We start from the raw sequence: 20,666 nt of genomic DNA on the forward strand, positions 1-20,666 counted from the left end.
AAATGGCTGTGCAACTCTCTCTATTCTGTCTTATGGATTTCATTGAATGCAAACCTAAAAGATAGTACAGTTGCATCCTTTAGTGGTTGTGTTTTTGGTTCATTGAGGAATCATTATGCTGATTTTCACAGTGACTGAACTAGTTTGCATCCCTACTATCTTTCCCTAAGATTTTTCTTTCCTTGTACTCATGAGAATTTATTTTTTGCTTTCTTAATAACAGCCATTCTTACTAGGATAGAAAAGAAAACTAATGTAGTCTTGGCTTTCAATCCTTTAGTGGCCATGAATGTAAAATCTTTTAATCTAATATCTATTGGCAAATTGTACTTTTCAGAGCTGTTTAGTTTGTTTGCCCAGTTATCAATTAGATTATTGAGGTGAATACAATTTGTTTGACCCCATGCACTTTGCTTATAGATCCTATTAGCTATAAATTTTAGAAGTATTAGTCCACCAATGGAAGTCTTACGAGGATAACTGCAGTTGGAGACAAAACACGAGGGAGATAGGAAATCAGCAACACAAATAAACAGGACAGACAATCGAGGTTAATGAAACAAGAAGTGATGCCCAAGTTCCTGGGTGTTAAGAATGTGACTATATATTAGAAAACACCAACAAAATCACTATTCAAAATAGTCACTATGTGTGGAGGAAACATAGGGAATGCTATTAAATCCTTTCTCATGTCAATACAACTTAATGCTCTCAGCATTTTTATGGACTACACTTCAAATTAAAACTGAATTATTGATCAAACAGTGACTTTTGCTCAGAATCTGTGCTGTCAAAGACAAACATTTAATATGTTTGAGAGACAATTGCACTGAGAATATTTAAACAAATGAAAATTCTTGGGTCTTAATTAAATAAACCAAAGCTCTCAAGACCCAGAAGCCTGTTCTTAAGTGACACAATCATTAAAACCTCAAGAGACAGAGCACGTTAATTAATGTATCTGATTTTTAAAAACAGACAAAATTAACAGAAAGGAAAAGGCAACCGGCGGTTAATTTCCCCTTCAGTAGTAATATGGCTGGAAAACAGAGAGAGGTTTGCAAATCACTCAAATGTAGGCTCTGTATAAAAGCTTACTGAGTAATTTTGACAAATTTCACTGTTTTTTAATCCACTGAGTACTACAGGAAAAAGACTGAGCTCATATTTGAGCTTCCTCTTACTACATAGCAAGTTTACCTATATTTTTAAAATTAAATCTGGTAACATTTTATCAATAGGCACAAAAGCATTAACACTGTATGTATGCCAAAGTTACAAATTACTTTGTTTGCATTATTTCTAAAATTTATTGCTGTTTTTAAATAAAATTAACATGTAGTTAAAAGAAAAAAAGGAAGGAAGGAAGGAAGGAAGGAAGGAAGGAAGGAAGGAAGGAAGGAAGGAAGGAAAGAAAGGAGGAAGGAAGATAGGAAGGAAGAAAGAAGAGCCCTGGTGAAAGGGTGCTTAACTTTCAGTAATTCTTAAATTTCTGCACATGTTTTCTTTGGAAGAGTCAGAGAGAGTTTTGAGATTTAACGGTAACTTAAAAATAGTACCTATTCTATATCCTTGAGTTATTTTCTCTTTAGATTTTTGTTTCAAACCCTTTGTATTAACTACATTTTTTGAGTGTAATTTTCTTTCATATTACCTTGTAACAATCAATGGATATTAGTTGGAAAACCATTAAAAGGACACATACTATTTTAGCAAGATTGCATATTGATTCCAAACTAGTGTTTCTGTTTTACAAAAACTTCATGTGAATTATATTTTAATATGATTCAAGGATTCATAACCAAGTATAAAATTGAAAGAAAAGCAACACTACCAATTTGCTTGTAGCATTAATTAGTCAAGATGAAAAATTTTAAATTAAGCCAAAGTTTGCTTCAGAAAATTGCCGAGCAATTTCTCTAGAACTTCTCATCTGACCATGTATTGATTATAGAATTATGTCTTAAGTCATAGTTTTCTTCCTTGCTGGGCTGGCTGTCTCAATTGAAGTAGCTAGAAGTATTGTAACATAGGGACACAATATGGTGGCACATTAGAACTTACAGGACAGTGAAATTTTAAAACTAAATCATAGAGTAAGCTCTGGAACTCGTGACAAGGCAGTTGTTTGCCACACGTGCAGGTGTGAGTGTGCACACATGGAGTGTGTGCATGCGAGCGTGTGTTTGTGTGTTTTGGCATCATGTGCTGTATGCTAGTATCTATAACAATGGAATATAAGTAAAGCTGACGTGATTTTTTATTAATGAAATCACAGGCTTTCATTAATATCCTTTGAAGGCTTACCACAAATAATTAAAGGCTAAGCAATACATAAAATGCTGTGGAAGGTCAAGTGCTCCGGAAACAGAAGCTTTCTTCTTCCTCTTTTTGTTTTGTAATAGATTTTTTTTTTTTTTTTTTAGATTTTTGGAGAAGGACACTGACATATAGAAAGTGACTGACCAGAAATAAATATAATAAAATAGATAGCCCACTTCCTAATTCTAACTCTCAGGTTAAAGTTGGTGAATGCTATGAATATTGATTTTCAGAAAAAAGTAGAAATCAATACCTTCTTAAAAATTATATTTCAGGCACCCAGCCATCTAATGTTCGGGTGAAGAGGTAGTTCTCATTACAAGTGTTCTTTGCTGCCCATAGTATTTGAGCATTAGTGTAAAATTACACACAGGCTAGCTCAGTCCAGGAATATGAAGAGAAAATGTCTTGGCTGTTTGGTGCAGAGGTGAGGCTCTCAGTTCCTGTTGTCAATCGAATTCTTTAATAGTCACCAAACACTTAAGCTAGTGTATCCATGGGACAATGTTGTATTTTTCTCATTAGATGGGGAAATGTAATTTGTAGTTTGTAGAGTCAAAGTGACCTGGGTACAGTGATATGCATATAATTTCAATACTTGGGAAGTGAAGGAAGGATGGGGAGTTCAAGGCCAGCTTTGGCTACATAGCATGTTTTTTGAATAGCCTGGGCTGTGTGAGACCCTGTTTCAATCCCCTTCATTCCGTCCACCCCCAACAGAAAGAATCAAACTGTAATGTACAGCTTAGATCTTATTTGTTAGACAGCTCTTTTTCTATTTCTTTCCCCTTGAAAATATTCTTTTACTATATTCTCGTTTAACAGTTTTCCACTGGAGGGAGGAGAGATTCTCAATTTTTCAAATCAATGAAGCCTTAAGAAACATACCCAAGTAGGAGCTATGAAATGATGTGCAGAGCCTGCACAAATTGGCCAATGCCTCGAAGACTGGACTTGAACATATATATATATATATATATATGAAGTCTTGGAAAGGGGCTTTCTTGTACTACCACAGAACAGCACCAGAGCACAGATAGCCGACAAATTAAGACCTTAGTGTGCAAAGGCTCACCAAGAGCTGATCCACACCCTTCAAAAATCTAGATGGGTGTTCTTATGCTCTTTAGGCTGGCTCTGGAGTCAGGCCTAACCTCCTAAGTGGATGAGTGGATAAGGCTGCCTTTTTCTCCTCCTCCTGCTCCTCCTCCTGCTCCTCCTACTCCTCCAGTTCTTTCTCCTCCCCCTCTTCCTCTCATAAAAAGGTTATTGTAAATAACTGAAACAGTGAGTAGGACCCTAACCAATCCAACAGACACAGCTTCTTACAGTGTCTGACCCAGCTCCTTAGTTTCTGGACAAGGCTTGAGTAGTGGATTAAAAAGGTCTCCCATGTAATCTAAAGCATTCATCTTACTCAAGAGGCAGGCAGAAACACTTGCCAAGGTCAGAACTTAGTGGTGCCCCTGACAAAGCAAGGTCTTCTGGCAACCAGTTCACAGATTTTCCCAACCCATCACTAAGAGCCATTTGGCTCTCTGGGCACCTGTTTGACCTCTGAGCCTTTTGCACAATCATTGAAATGAATCGTTGGGAACTTTCAATGGTCTAATTTTGCTTCCAGATAGTTTTATTACTCTCAAATGGGCACTAAAGCAAAGGCAGTTTGATGTTGATGCCATTCACGAGCTGATTAGTGGTGACAAAGCACGTTACTTGCTTGGACTTGGGGATATGATTTCTTCCATCAGAGATGTGGTTTCAAACTAAGCAAACAAACCTACATTGAAGGTAAAGTCATCAGTCAGTCCCTCTGCCTTGAATAATAGCAATTTGATTTTGCTCATGGGGCTGCCAGTTCACAGAAGGCTGATCTGAGATTGGCTCGCATGAGCCACACTGGATTCATACATGGTCCACGTTGCTAGGTGATTCAGCAGAGGGAAACAGAGGACTGATTGATGAGCACAGTAACCCTTAAGTGACTGGAATATATCCATGCATAGGATGAAAGTCTCCCATCCTCAGCTACAGCTAGATTCCCAAGATGTGGCCTGAAGTAAATTCATAATTCCAGGAAAATCGTGAGGTTCCTGCATGATCTTGTAAGAGTGTCATCCCTTTTCTTGCATTTGGTGTTATTTTGTGTGGTTTCTCAGATACAATGCCATTTTCAAGAGTGTGTAACTTGCTATGTAAATTCTCCCTGGCCCACAGCCTGGAATGCAAATTCTGTTACTGGGAATGGCTTTGTTTTCAACAACATTCAAAAGAGCAGGGGGCAGGGGTCCTGGCGGTGTGTGGCTTGTGAGTTCGTTTTCCCCATCACAGAAAGCTTCTGTGCTCTAATGCAGCTTATAAACTTTATTAAATTAAACCAACTGGCGTTTTTACTTGTAGATATTAACGTGACAGGTTTTTAACGGAAAAAAAAAAAACATTTGGAAAATGTCACAAATGATTCTTCTAAATATAACTTGGAATGTTCTTGACTTGTTTGTGTACTACCTTGAAATTCGATCACTTCAACACAATTTGTAGGAATGTGAAAGTGGCAAATTAATTTACATAATGATCAGTGTTGGGAGTTAGATTTACCCACTTTTTTGGCATTTCCGTCATCAAAGCCTATGGCAATTTTGTGGCTGTGGTTGTTATTTTGCTTTTAGGGAAAAATGCCCTTAGCATATCTACCATCCATCTCTCTAATAAAAGCAAAATAAAGTAAGGGAAAGAAAGAAAACTCTGAAGCCAACATGGCCAATGGCAAATTCCCATACCCTGTGCAAGTAGGCAGAGCCCCTAAACCGTTGGGACTTGGTTTGGTTAAAATATGATAGGGAAGTGTGTATGGCTTCTGGAAAAAGCCTTTTAAACTAAAAGGTAATCAACCAAAACTTGTAATGTGCATTTACAAGGCTCTTCTGGAGAACAATGGTTTCCTTTGACAGTATTAGTCCTCTTGGAATTTGCATCATGAACCCATTGGAGCTTTGAAGTCTACATAAATACTTAAGGGACAGCTCTACTTAGCTGCATAGATTATTAAAGAGAAACACGAAAAATCCGTGGTTGCTTATTTCAGTTGGAGGCCTCTGGGTTTTCCTTCTTTACTATTTATTTTATTCATTTCTGGTAGTTGTCAAGCCAGCAGAATGCAGAAGGGAAAGTGGGAAATTAAGGCCTTCTTCCCAATTAAGAAAGACTCCTATTCTGAAAATTTTTAGGCCTACTGTAGTTTCTACAACCTTATGATGTAACTGAGGTGGGACTTTTTATTTGAATCTTAAAAGAAGAACTACTTTAATTATACATCTCAAGTAATTCATTTATATAGTGATTTGCACAGTAACATTAACTATATATTATCAGGTGAAGTTACTATGTCATGATAACTATAGTAATTTATGTTGAGTACCTTTTATTAGTTTCTTTTCTTCCAACCCTACTTTATCTTTTTGGTACAATCCCTTTGTAATCTCTTGAACAATCTCAGTGTGCAGAGCTTTATTATTTTAGGGTGATTTTTCTGAACCATGCGAACATGTTAAAAACAGAATCATGAAGCATTGAAGGCCAGAAAGGACACACATACCCAAATATGCACACATACATGCATAAACATGTCAAATATATGTATATACACAAGTTGATTTCTTAGATCTCTACATCATAGAATACCTTAAATTTGTTTTATTCTTTTTATATATTCAAATGACAATTTGATATGGTTCACCCTAACATTTATACATTTATATGATATGCATGATTATAGATGTATGCTATATCTATATAAACATAATTTTTTTCATTGAACAAATCATTGGAACTTAGAGGTCATTATCCCATTGTCACGGTAACATTTTACGTCCCAGGGAAAGTCACTCTTCTAAGGTTATTGCTCTAACTCCTCACTGGGCCTCTCCTATTGAAATGCCAGACTTGTCTTCCTTGCCTCCAGTGTGCATAAGTAGAATAAAAAGCTCTGGAAGTTCCCTTACACATAGCTTCCTGTGGAGAGGCATTGCGGAGAGCTCAAGCTTCTACTTGAAGAACACCTTCTAACACCAGCTATCACCCCACTTAGCAGTTCTATTTTGTCTACTTACTGAACACCTTGACTAGTGTAGGTGCCTCAAACACGTTGTCCTCAGTCACTAGCATGCACACAAATCTCTTTTCATCGCTGATCTTTGCATTGTTGATAGACAAAGTGTAGTTTTCTGAGAGGCTCAATCTGTCCTTGTACTCGGGGACATCATCATACTGCACACTTTTCTTTGTAGAGGATCGGAATGCAATGAACACTGGGGACCCATCGGGCTTTTCCTAAAAATTAAAATAACAACACATGTTGAAAACAAGCGAAATTCATGCTTCAGAATAATATTTCTTTCGTCATATTATTCTACATGACTTTTGTTGTTGGTGGTAGTGTATCATCACCACCTAATTCTTTGCGTACAGAAAGAAAAATCACATTTCCCCGTGAAGTGAAGCTGTTGGATCACTCATGGGTTCACAGCAATGGGTGGAAATGAAAGGACAAAGCTCGCAGCGCTGGAGCTCGTCTCACACCTGTGGCACATCAGTGGCTGTGTTGAAGGGGCAGGGTGTAGTCTCATTTAATATACAACTAAAAAGTAGATTAAAAACAAACATAAAAGTACAAAAACTAGTCTTTTAGTCCCTATGAAATGCTTAGGATGTGCTATTATCACATACGTTTCTTTTTCTCTTAGTTGATTCCATTTCCTTTGATAGTAAATTTGGTTCAGTGGGTTCAGTAGACTCTGAGACTTGTAACCAGAGGAATTCGAATAAACTTTTTATCTTATTATGATAAAAATCCTCCTCTTTTAAAAAGAACTAGAAGGAGTTCTGAATTACCTGGAGTGACCCCATGATGAGCACAGAGATACAGTGTGCTATGTACCCCCTTTTACTTTTTTTCTTTTTTTTATGATACACATGCATAGTATGGCTGGGGAGTTAAGTCCTAGAGTTGGAATAGTTGACTTCTTGAAGCTGTTTGCTACCTACTGATTACTAGTGCTAAGAGTTAATTATTTATCCCTCACAAAAAATTGTAAAGAAGATATCTCATTTTCATAGTAAGAAAATACACCCAATTCACCTGTCCATGGGAAGGGTCTAGACCCTTTTGGTCTGATTTCAGAGCTCACAATGTGAAAGATCATTCCATTTCCCCAATTTAGTGCAAGCTTAGGCACTTTTGACAAAATGCATTTAGTATAACATATTCCTTTTATGGAGATAATGTAGGTAAAAAATGCTTGTGGCCAAATAAATCTAACAAATTAATCCAACCAATGTCTCCTACAATTCATAGTGTATTTTAACATACCTACTGTTCTGAGAAATGCTGCAATAAACAGTTAATAAATCATCTGGTGACCAAAAATGTTCCTCTGTGCAAACATCTGCAAATATTCAGGAACTAGGTAAGCCTGCTATTGTGTTCTAGGAAACATCTCTATTTGAAGCTTGCTCATTGCAATAAGTCTCTTGCGGCCCAGTGTTGGGAAATGGTACTAAAAAGACACCTTCAAATGAACTGTGTTCAACTGAGGCATTAATCTGTTAAAGTTAGCTGGACTACAACACCCACCTACCGGGATCACTAGTCTCCCTTTCCAGACAAATATGCACAGTTATACCTGACAGAATATGATGGAGTTAAGTGTAAGCCATGGATAAAATCAACAATGTTAAATATACAAGCTATCTGTAACATACACACACACCAAGAAGATTCAGCAACAGAAACAAAGCTGATTGCCAGTCCCCCGTGGAAATCTTAGTCTCTAGGTACTGCTACATCTTACCTTTGCAGTAGCTACATTACACAGAAGCTAGTGAAGAGAGAATGCTCTTCTTCACAAAACTGTGCTCTGTACTCCCTGTTAAAACTCCAAAACTCTGCCCTTCCTTATGCCTCTAACACTTAAAATATGGAGTTTTCAGACAAAGATGGTGTACAAAGTTTGAGTTATTTGGTATATATAAAAATAGCATTAGTTATATAAAGATGAATATTTTTGACATATCCAATACGTTAATTCTCTTATATAGGTATGCAAGGTGAATATTAGCATTATGTCAGTATTACATATTCATATACTCTCAAAAAGAGAGAGAATTATATTTTAAAAACCATAGTCAGTTCTCTAAGTTCCAAGAGGCTCACACTTACATATTTCCATTTGCCAAACATGAGGTTCTGAGGTACATCGAGTCGGCAAGGCATGACAATGGTATCTCCATAAGCTGAGTTGACAGTGTACCATCCAAGGCCTTTGGGAAAAAGGGAAAAGAGATTCTGAGTGTTGTCCGGAAACTAGAGCAGGTAAACACGGGAGAATTTACAAGCCAATTATGTTTTCACCATATTTACTAGGAATATATTTCACAGAACCATGAGGCTGCACCAAAAATAACATGCTCAATGTTCTCAAAATAGCTTGAGACAATTTTCACTGAACCTATTATCAAATTAAAATTAAGTATCAAGAATTGAAAACTAGTCCAAGCAAGAGCAAAATCCAATTTTATCTGGATGGAGAGAAGACAGTATTCAAGTAGCTGATTTTATAGGCCAAAATGATACTAAATTTTATTTTTCATAATTATTAACAGAATAAAATTCTAGCTTGAAAACCCCTCACAAGGAATTATTCACAAAGTGGGTATCTGCTTTTGGGAGTCAACCTAATTGGAACTGGTGATTGTTAATCTGAATCAAAAAACAGAAACAGGTCAATTCATCCTTTATTGAGAAATATAATAAACAATTAAAATATGAAAAGAATAATTTTGATTAAGAATGTAAAACACTTTTTCACATCTGCTTATGGTCATGGTGTTTTGAAAAAAACCCTTAAGGCTTTACAGACATAAAAAGACAAATACTGCATGCACTTCCCAAAATAGGTCGATGTGAAAGTATAATAGTAATTATGGTAGCCTAGAAAGGTTAGGAAAAAGAGGGAGAGGTGGGAGGATAATACCCCAAAACCATCTAAGAGGGATAATTTCCAGCGCTGAAAAGCTCAACAAGGTAATGAAGTTCACAATATCCTGCCATATGATTTAGGAAGAACTGGATGAGAGGAGCTTGCAAGCATTAAGGAGTTAAAGAAAAAAATGAAACCACCCATTTCCCTGATTCCATCAGAACATATTATGTACACATATTGACACATCACATCCTGCTCTTTAAAGATGTCAAACTCGCGCGTGCTAATTCTAAAGAAAAAAAAATCATTTTTGTATTTTTCATTGGCAACGGTATCAATGAAACATCACAGATACTTTGACTTAGTATGTTTAAAACTTGTTTAAAGTTGAAACAGTTTATGGGTGGTGCCCACACGGTATGTCACAGGTAGGTATAGAGCATGAAGGGGCTATTTTTATCTGCAGTGGAAACACATAAGCAGATGTTATTTAGTCCAGCAGGTGGTGCTAAAGGGTAAAGCTAAGGCAATCTGCAGACCATAAAGAAAACCATTTGGGGACTTTCCGAACAGCCACACTGGTGGGTGCCACTGCTCATTGTCACCCATTAATTGCCGAGTATACACAAAGCTTTACACAGATTGAAATCACTCATGCTAGTAAGTAAAAAAGGCGACAGAATTCCTATTCTAAAATGCAAATAGTTAAGAAGGCAACTTTCTCTTTATATGTGTCTCTGTGAGTAAGAATCTAAGGAGCAAATAAGTAGCACAAACCAGTTACTATACAGGATACTAGCTGGGTGTGGTGGTGCACGCCTTAAATCCTAGCACTCTGGAGGTAGAGGCAGGCAGATCTCTGTGAGTTCAAGGCCAACCTGGTCTATAAACCAAGTTCCAGGACAGTCAAGGCTGTAACACAGAGAAAAAAATTCTATCTTAAACACTCCCCCACATGCCACCACCCTCTCAAAAAAAAAAAAAAAAAAAAAAAAAAAAGATACAGAACACTAAGCAGAAACAGCGAGGTTGTGTGTTTATTTGGTATTTGGTAGTGAAGGCACATACAAAATTGTTCATTATATACTCAGTATCTGTTAAAATAACCTTAAAACTTTCCAATTGTTGCTGTTCCCAATGTTGAAATTATTACTCCCTTTGACACTAAACCATACAAATCAGAGGATCATAAAAGAAGAAATAACGTTTTTTACATTTAGGATTTATTTCATGCATTTTTCAGTGCTAAGTATTAAACCCAGGGCCTTGGACTTGCTAGGCACGTATTACACAAATGAGCACACCAGCTCTAATGCTGGAGTTTTAGGTGTGTGATCCCAGATATGCACATCTCCATTGAGTGAACTGCTCTAATTCATGATGTCACTCTGGTTTTCTGTAGCAGGTTCCTGAAGGAGAAATTTTCACCATGTATTTTAAGTTGTGACCTGGCACAGATGCAGGTCAACCAAGCCTCAGGAAGTCTAGGACTTCAGTTTTCTTGCTTTTTTCATTGTTGTATAGTGAGGTGCTTGAAGAAGATGCTGAACTGTCATTTCTCCTTCATCTGTGTCAGGCTCCAATTGTTAGAAAAATACCTTCCTTTGTTGTGCCAAGCAATGCAAACAGTTCGCAGAGATCAGATTCCAATGAGATTGCAATCAGATTCCTTCCAAGGTAAAGGAAGCAAGCAAAAGCCATTTCCAAAATGTTAATCATTGCTCCTTTCAGAGATGATTTTTCTCTTCTATCCTTATAGAATATGAATGTGCTCTACATATGCCAGGCTTTATGACAGGATTTAAGACCGTGTGAATCTGAAGAGTATCATGTATTATTAGCATGATGAAAGCAAATTATGGCAGAAAAAGGAACAAGCAGTTTTAGACTTCATATCTAATATCAATGCCTGACCCTTAAGGAATTTAGTAAAATGATTTCTCATTTGAATGTGGTGGCCTCCTTTTGATTTTGCTTATCCGATTAATATCTTTGAAAATCAGAAAGAATTTATAAAAGGAAACTTTGAGATCTTCATGCTCCCTCATATTCTGAAGGCAACCATGTTATAGCTTTCATGTGTTGAGAACATGGACTTTGTCCTCCCATGGTATTTCCTGTCATGAGGAGAAAACAACCCAAGAGCAAACCCATTTCATGGTAGTTCACGTATGGAACTTCAGTAAAGAAAAAGCTTAAGCCTCTTTTCCCTCTCCAGTGAGATCGAGACCTATTTCTGTTCTCTGATTTACAAATGATACCAGAAAATGGCCCCTATCATCTGGCATAAACACAAGGCCAAGTGTTGCTTTAATTGTTTTGAAAATTTATGGATCAACTCTTATAGTGACAATGCCAAACTGAAATCAACCAGGACAGGATTCTCATGGGAGAAAGAACAAAAAAGAAATAAGACCTACGACAAGAAGAGGAGCAGCAGAGGAAGGCCAGCGGTCACAGACAGGAACCTGTTCCCCAGATTCAAAGCAGAATAAATACTTTTCATGACACAGGGAGTCATAATAGTGCTTACTTTAGGATCAATTTTCGAGTTGGCTACAGTCATCGGCTTGCATTTGTTAAGTGCCTATCATACCCAGGTTCATCTGAGAGAAAGATGAAAGAAAGGCTTGCGTCTGTGGAAGAGCTAATGTGTCTAACACACTAGAGATACAGTAACTGCAAAGACCACTGTGATTTGGTGATGATTAGAGTCCTAACTCCTAGAAAGTCTTAATCTTTGAGATGAGGGGACACCACGTTCTGTCCTGAGTGATTCTGTTTACACCTTTTGTAGAAGAAAATGCCTTTTATCTTTAAACTACCAAATCTGAAAATTGAGTTTAACTTACTAGAATTCTTCTGCAGTTTTCTTCCTATAACAGCCATTGATTAAATTATTGAGGTTTGGGCTCTACAGATTATTGGGTGCTATTGAAAACATCAGCCGACTGTCACATCTCCCACCAAGAGTCTGAAAATACAGCCTAAAGTAGTGGACTTTGGCTGTGCACAATACACTTGTGTATGTGCTTGATTAGTCATGTGTACAAGGATATGTGCATATGTATATGGCAATTGTACATGTGTATGGATGGGTGTGTCTATGTGGAGAATAGAGGACAACCTTAAGTGTCTTTCTTCAGGTGCCATCTGTCTTTTTATGAGATGATCTCTTAGAGGACTGGAAGTCAACAAGTAGGCTACACTGGCTGGTCAGGAAGCTCAAGTGATATATACACCCCCAACCTTCCTGGTGCTGATATTACAGATTGAAAGTGTTCATATAAGCCATCCTACCTAGTTTCTTCTTAACACAGATCCTCATGCTTGCAAGAAAAGCACTTAACCAACAGAGTCACCTCCCTAGCCAAGTATGCACTTTTATACTCAGCCAATATCATGTCTGTACCTGCATTTTAACTGGATGAGGACTCTCTATAATAAATGTGCTCTGAACATTCAAGATGCTTTAGTGAATTATAATTGCTAGCAAAAATATGACATAAAATAACATAAAACTTTTTATGCCTGAGAAGCAGGGTATAATTAAAGCACTTTTTATGAAGTGTTATCAGCCAAAAGAAAAAAAAAACAATAGAAGTGGAAAGAAAATAAAGTGAAATAAACAAAGGATTTAAAAATATATCTTGACCAAATAGTCCTGATATAGAGAATCTTAAAAGCTAAGCATAAAGTCCACCATAATTAAATTGTGTATTTCTACAGCAAACTATTTAAAACAGAAACCAAAAGATATATACAGAATTATAAGTTAGGTTCACACTGTTGACTTCCAACAGAAATAATCATGAATGTAATGATTTTTAGCATATCTGCGGCAAATGACTTTTCCATATAAATGAATCCTAAAGGTCGGAGTAATGATTTTCTTTATGTCGCTGATGGATCTCAGCCTCTGATGTCACAGTCCAAGCAGAAAAACAATAGTAGAGAGGACAGGATGGGAATCAGGACACTGGTGTGCTTCTGCATGCTGTAATTTAGCATGATAATTATTATTTATTGCTCTGATATTTTAATAGCATCATCGTCCTTAGAAGCACTCGCTGAACTCTGAAGCTCTGTTGGGTGCCACGAAAGGGTTAACTGGAATTATAATGGGTGCAGAGCTTGTGATGTAAGAACTAAATTCCAGTTTCACTGATATTTCACACTTCCTTGAACAAATGAATTGCTGCAGGAGGGATTACATACGAAGATATTTGTCACTGAAGACCACCTTCGTGCATACTTGATTGTTTTCATATGTAATTGTGGTGATGGTCCTGTTTACCTTATTATGACAGCATGTGTGAAGCTCTAGAATAAGCATATTTATTTTGCTATATCAGTTTTCCGCAGTGTTGGTTACACCTACGTTGGATCCACCTTTGTTGTAAGAGGAACGGGCTGCATATTGTAAAGTGTTTGCTGCATCTCTGGCACTGCCACTCTTCCCAACTATGAAAATTCAAAGTCCACAGAAGCGATACCTGTTTTTTCATATGAAAAATTACTGCAAGTCTCATGCAATTAGAAATTGCAACTATTGGTGTCTTAGATTCCATGAAACTGTGGTTATCAATGAAGAAATTTTCAAAGTAAAATAGAATCTTAATGTGGGACCAAATAATGACTGAATTAAGGTAGAGAGATATTAAACTATTAATGATAAACAAATAAATATAAAGAAACAAACATAATATAAATAAAACATTAAACTATTAGATGACTGTGATTTGCAGACTCTAAAATTTGATTTCCAAATTATAGAAACGACAAAGATTATTTTTTTACTTCACAAGCCAGTCAGTATGGGTCAATATCACGAATTAATTATAAAATACACATTATAACATACTTTATTTAATATAAGAAAATATAGATATACAATGAAGTAGATATCTTGAAAGTGCTGGCCAACCCTATCATTTTCTGATTCAATCACTGGAAGATATCCACCTCAGAACAGCTCTGGTAACTTGTCACATGAAACTAGAACTTAAGACTTTCTTTACACTCACATGTGTTGTTGGCTGTTTTTACAGTCTTCTCTGTTTTGGAGGCCTGTTACCCAGCTCCCAAATAAATAGACATTTCTTATTTATGAATAAATAGACATTTCTTATTTATGAATTCCGGACCTTAAATTGGTTTATTTCATACCAGATTTTTATTTTATTTGATCTTAAATTATCCCATCTACCTTTTGCCTCTGGGCTTTTACCTTTTTCTAGTTCTATATTTTTTCCTTTCCTTCTTGTTCCATATCTGGCTGTTTGGCTTCGAGGTGGGTCCCCAGAATCCTCCTCTCCTTTTTTCTTGCTCCTGATTCTTCTCTTCTCAGATTTCTCCTCCTATATATTCTCTCTGACTGCCAGCCCCTCCTATCCTTTCTCCTGCCTAGCTATTGGTCACTCAGCTCTTTAGTAGACCAATCAGGTAAAGTGACACAGTTTCACAGAGTTAAACAAATGTGGCATAAAGAAATGCAACACACCTTGCATCATTAAACAAACGTTCCACAGCATTAACAGATGTAACACGTCTTCAACTAATATCCCACAACACATGCATATATGTAAATTAAGGAATGTGTTTGTGTGCATGCTCATGTGCATGAGAAGTGTAAGGGGCTATCATTCCAGGAAATTTGTAACAGATGATGGAAGGGAGGAGGCATCTGATAAAAATCTAATATTTTTGACAAACAGAGGGAAGAATTTCTCCTCCTCTTCTCCATTATTTTTTGTCAACTTCCCTTCAACTAACTTGGGTACCTAGAGGTTAACTTGCCTTTGGTTATCAGGAATGCTTGCTCAAAGCTCACCCTCAGTGTTTCCCTTCACAGTGCCAGGTCCTATCACTCGTATATGACTGTCACACCTCTGAAGAAGAAAAACAGCAATTCTTCCTCTCCTTTTTCCTCTCTTCTTCTTATAATTAAAAAATATGTCACATTAGACATTTTAGAGTGGTGATCAGGACACTAAGGAATAATACTCGGAAGAAAATGACCATCTCATAAAAAGATTAATTAACATTAGTAACTGAGATTGTGTTTTAAGACATGTATTCTCCATTTTACTTGCAAAATTGGTGTTTTATAATGCTCCACGTAGGTATCATTTTATTAGGTTATAGGTCAACATAATACTCCCTATTATGTGACAGAGTTGCACAAAGGTCAAACTATTTATTGGAACTTGCACTTCTGTGTTGAAAATTACCTGTACATCAGAAGCAGACATAGACTGGTCTCTGACCTATAATGCTGCATAAGTCAAGATTCCTCTACCATCCTGAGATTTGCTTCATCATATCTCATTTTTTAGCAATCCTTGGCCCCATCTATTCTGATTGATGTTCTGCATCCTTTAAATACCGTCTGTTTTTAGATTCAGTCACGCACCAAGTGGTTTTTAAACATCCTCAGGCAGTGTGCTAGGTGTGCTTCTTTGTGAAGAAAACATATAAATGAAATAAGGGGGCTGTTTCTTTGAAGGGCGTGACTGAATTAATAGTAGGTGTATATCAACAAAAGTATGTGCTGCAGGAATGTGCGAAAAGGAATCTCAGCAATGAGCCTGGGGATATTGGTTGAAGCGCCTTGGAGGACATTCCTCTGACTGGACGCCGAAAGAAGGTTTCAATAAGTGGGAGGTTATTGCCTCAAAGCAGCATCACAGGAGGGGGCAGCAAGAAGTGCTGGTGGCAGGGTTTCTTTTCTTAAGGCAAATTCAATTTTTTGTTAGTCTCCATGGAACAGATCTTTGATTTTCACAAGAATTAATACAGGCACTTTCTCCAGATTCTCAAATAAACCTAAAGCTTCTCTAGCAAAATGCAGTAGATACTGGTGTTTGCTACTTTCTCCTTGATTTTTAAAAATAAGTTATTTAACTTTGTTCTTTTTAAATTATTTTTATTGAGCTCTACATTTTCCTCTTCTCCCCTCCCCCTCGGCCCTCTTCCAAAGTCCCCGTGCTCCTAATTTACTCAGGAGATCTTGTTTTTTCTACTTCCTGTGTAGATTAAATTTATGTATGTCTCTCTTAGGGTCTTCATTGTTGTCTAGGTTCTCTGGGATAACTACACAGAATAAAAAAATGACATCTTGAATTTTGCAGGCAAATGGATGGAGCTAGAAAACATCATTTTGAGTGATATACAGAAAAACAATTATTACATGTACTCACTCATAAGTGGTTTTTAAACATAAAGCAAAAAAAAACCCAGCTCACAAATTAACTTTATTCTTATGTGCATTGGTGTGAAGGCATCAGATTCCCCTGGAACTGGAGTTATAGACAGTCATGAGCTGCCATGTGGGTGGGAATTGAACCTGGGTCCTCTGGAAGAGCAGCCTGTGGTCTTTTTTTTTTCTTTTTTCTTTTTTTTTTTTTTTTTTGGTTTTTCGAGACAGAGTTTCTCTGCAGCTTTTTTAGAGCCTGTCCTGGAACTAGCTCTTGTAGACCAGGCTGGCCTCAAACTCACAGAGATCCGCCTGCCCCTGCCTCCCGAGTGCTGGGATTAAAGGCTTGCGCCACCACCGCCCGGCTCAGCCTGTGGTCTTACTCCCCAGATCCTTCTTCTCACCTTTAGCATAAATATTTGCACTGATTTTCTACTTGAAGCTGGTTAAAATTATGAGTAAGAATTTTATTTAGAAATTACCCAAAAGCAACAATTTTTAATCATTTTGACATTATAATTATTGTTGCTTAATTTATCCTTTGCTTTGTCTCCCTCTGTACCCTCCCATATAACCCTCCTTGTTCTCTTTCAAATTCATGGCCTCTAGTTTTCTTTAATTGTTGTTACATGCATATACATGTATGCGCACACACATATTTTTAAATATAACCTCAGTCTGTATAATGTTGCTTGTATGTATATTTTCAGATCTGACCACATGATAATAGATGACCCCTGGTGAGCTCTTCCCTGGGGAAGTGAAGCCTTACATTTTTTAGGAGAACCTACTACTACTACCTTACTAAACCAGCACAATCCCAAACTACTCTCTCCATTTTTGTCCTTACACCCACGGGTAAGTATAGTTCTCCTTTAACAGAAAGGAAACTTCTCTTTGCAACAGAGAGCATTACATAAAACCACAACCAATCAAAATGCAGACTTGTGGAGACCAGTCTCAATGAATACATCCACGAAATATCGTCTGCACCTAAGGTTCAGGGAGCACTGTGGAAGAGGCAGTGGAAAGATTGTAAAACCCAGAGGTTCAGGGAGTTGGTTGTGAGATTATGTCTTCTAGGAATTTCCCAAGTTGTGCCCATGAAGTTTCAGCAACATGATTGCCTAAACAAGGGCTGAACACGGACGACAACAACAGGCAAGCCAAAGATCACGAGGCCACAATCCCTACTAAAAATAACTCCAGGAAACTAAGCAATGCTCAGAGAAACAAGGAAACAAAATGTAGCTGGTGTGCCATTCCTTTTCTTCATTGAGAGTTGCTTCCTAAACCTTCAGTCAGGACATAGATCTTCCTGTACTTGTCAGAATTTCTTTACTCCGGGATCCATGAATGAACTTTAAGGCATCTATGAATCCTCTTAAATAGTATACAAATGTACTTTAGATAATGGAGTACTAAAATGTATACTTTTATATGATGAAGATATAAATAATACATAAGATTGTTAAAAGGTAACTTAGATGAAAAATAAGATCGCTAAATTCACTCTAAGCTGAACTGAATTTAGGGAAACATAATTTGCTAGTATCAAGTATAAAATGCTCTTCTATCTAGCACTTCTCTTACGGGGACTCTCTCCTACAACAGTGTGTGCATATATGTATGATTAGCTATAGCAGCATTACTACAAATGCTAAGCACTTAGAGAACCTAAATGCATATTAATATAAAAACAGTAGCTATGTAGACAATTCTGATAAGAACAACTTGGGAAGAAATGAGAACAAATATACTATATTTCTTCATTATGTAAACATTTCAGTTTAAAATTTTAAACTACTCAATCATTAGATTATTAATTCATTGAGCAATGCAAAGTCACTCAGTGCCAAATGCTGTTGGAAGTTAGACAAAGGAAGCTACAAAAACACATACGATCAAAGAGCTAGGTGCAATATTGTTCTTTGTTTAAATGATACATACATATATATATATATAATATAAGAAAGAAAATACATACATACATACACATATTTCTTTTTTAAGAAAATAAGGTGGGAGAAATTTCCATTTTAGCTCTTTCTCTAACCAGGGTACTATTTGATTGCAATTCCTGATGTTTCATTTTGAAATTTTATGAAGCACCCTAAAGTTTGAAGAATCACAATATGTTTGAGCTAGAAGTGCATGGTGTTGTGTACGTACAATTCCAGAGCATGTAAGATGGTGCTAAGACAATACTAACTGCATCACAAGTTTTAGGCTAGCCTGGGCTCCATAAGACCCTTATTCAACTCCATCCTCAGATACTGTACAAGCTGAAGTACATCTATGCACCACTGAGAGAAAGTCTGAACATAAATTAGCACACATCTTTTCTCTGTGTTGAATCTTCCAGAACCCCACATATTATTTCTCTGGAAGGAAAACCTAGCTTCAGAGTTTGCAGACAGGAACATTGTGGTGATTTTAAAGGACTGTTACAAAATGCTCAATTCAAATAAAAATAATTTAGCTTAGAAATGATTTAATGGACTATAATGTACACACACAAAAAACTAACACATGTGAACTTACTTTTGGAATGTTACTAATGGCTCTAATATTTTGGTGGTGTTTTTTTTTCTTTCAGTAACTCCACACATAATTTGTTATGGGAAGGGGAACAAAATTCCCACATGCTTGTGCCACAATGAGATCCCTGTGTTACAAGTCACCATTCATTCCTAAGAGATGAGTTTTGATTAAACTATAATTAATTAAGCTATATAATTAAGAGTATAAGCTATGTAATTATAATTAAGCTATATCCATGCCAGTGTACCAAAGCATAGGTTCTTCAATCATTGACAAGCTTAACCAAAACCACTTAAGAATATTTCATGCTGTGTTCCTTTGCAGGTAAGAGCTACACAGGGAACCAAAAATATAAATGATGTGCATAAAAAGATTAGCCACTTTAATTTTTATTTTAAAGTAGATTCTCATGATTAAAGAAAATAAATAAGAGAAATGCTTAAGTATAGTTTCTTTTATCTTGTGTGTTATTCATGATAAAAATTAAAAATTATTTATGTGATTAGGAAATTATAATAAACTACTTAAAGGTTATTTTTTCTAGTCTTGATGCTACATCTTTGAGATGGTACATAAGAAGAATTCTCTACTCGAGACTTCACAAATTTAATAAAAATAATTAGCAAAATATTACTTTCTATATTAGTCTATTCCCTCAGTTTACTTTCTTATATTATATTGCTCCTGTTTTAATCCTGGGGATTTTATTTGAGCTAGTTTATATAAAGAAGAAGTGAAAGAAACCAATATTTACACACTCTCTGGGTTTAGATAATGCAGACATTTAGGCTCCATTATTGTGCATATTTTCTCAGCATGAATTCCAGGTTTAACTATTTAAGAGTATTATTGCTGTGTTAGTGGATAGAAATCATACTTTTCCCGTACAATTCATCATATAAGTTGTATTGAAACTGTTGATACAGTTGAATTACTTCAGCAAGAAGAAGAATAGCAGTACTGTATTCACACAAACACCATCAACAAGAATGCAGTTCCAAGGCTTCACAAAAGACTTTAAGTGCATCATCTGAAGTAATGGAAACTTCTGGAATTTAGAAGAGTCTGTCTTCAGAGAGAGTTCACAGCTATTGTGACACGATTAAGTTTGTTTTCTGCAAATAACGTAATACCATGACAACAAAGGACATCTTGATAGGAGAAAAATCAAAGGTCTCCTTTATTGCTATGTCAAAGTCCCAAACAACAAATTTCCAATAACCTTAACAGTCCTCAAAGTGCCTTAGAAAAATATATTCCAAAGATTTTTAGCAATAAGATCACCACTGTTTTCACAGACAGTATCCTCTAATAAGAGCTTGTTTAATTAAATTTCATTAGTATTTGACAAAATGTACAACCCCACTGGAATAAAAGACATAACAAATTTTATTTTACCATTGATGTAACGAAGTACCAAGACTGACAAGTGAATTGACAGGGTTCCAAATGAGCTTAGTTGGTTTCTGCTTCAGGGTCAGTTGAACAATCCTGTTGGGGATACTGGATTTTGCATATTTCACATTAAGTATCTGAGTAGGTTTAGGAAATGTTTGCATTGGTGGAAATTGCTCTTTCTTGTTTTTTCCTCATGAATCCCAATTCACATTTTCTCTATCTCC

General features: G+C 36.4%; 1 protein-coding gene across 4 annotated transcripts in view; it reads right to left on the reverse strand.

The window, feature by feature from the left end:
* Window positions 1-20,666, reverse strand: part of Alcam (activated leukocyte cell adhesion molecule) — a 187,815-nt gene that overhangs the window by 38,618 nt on the left and 128,531 nt on the right. For 3 of the 4 annotated variants that reach the window (XM_038345119.2, XM_038345122.2, XM_038345120.2), the window contains 2 exons: window positions 8,540-8,640; window positions 6,432-6,651 (listed from right to left, as the gene is read on the reverse strand). In XM_038345119.2, the coding sequence (XP_038201047.1) occupies window positions 6,432-6,651; window positions 8,540-8,640 (321 nt within the window). Of the gene's footprint in view, window positions 1-6,423; window positions 6,652-8,539; window positions 8,641-20,666 lie in introns of those variants that run through there. The other variant, XM_038345123.2, reaches the window with a different exon arrangement.

This window comes from Arvicola amphibius, chromosome 10, assembly GCF_903992535.2.
Source record: "Arvicola amphibius chromosome 10, mArvAmp1.2, whole genome shotgun sequence".
Taxonomy (NCBI): Eukaryota; Metazoa; Chordata; class Mammalia; order Rodentia; family Cricetidae; genus Arvicola; species Arvicola amphibius.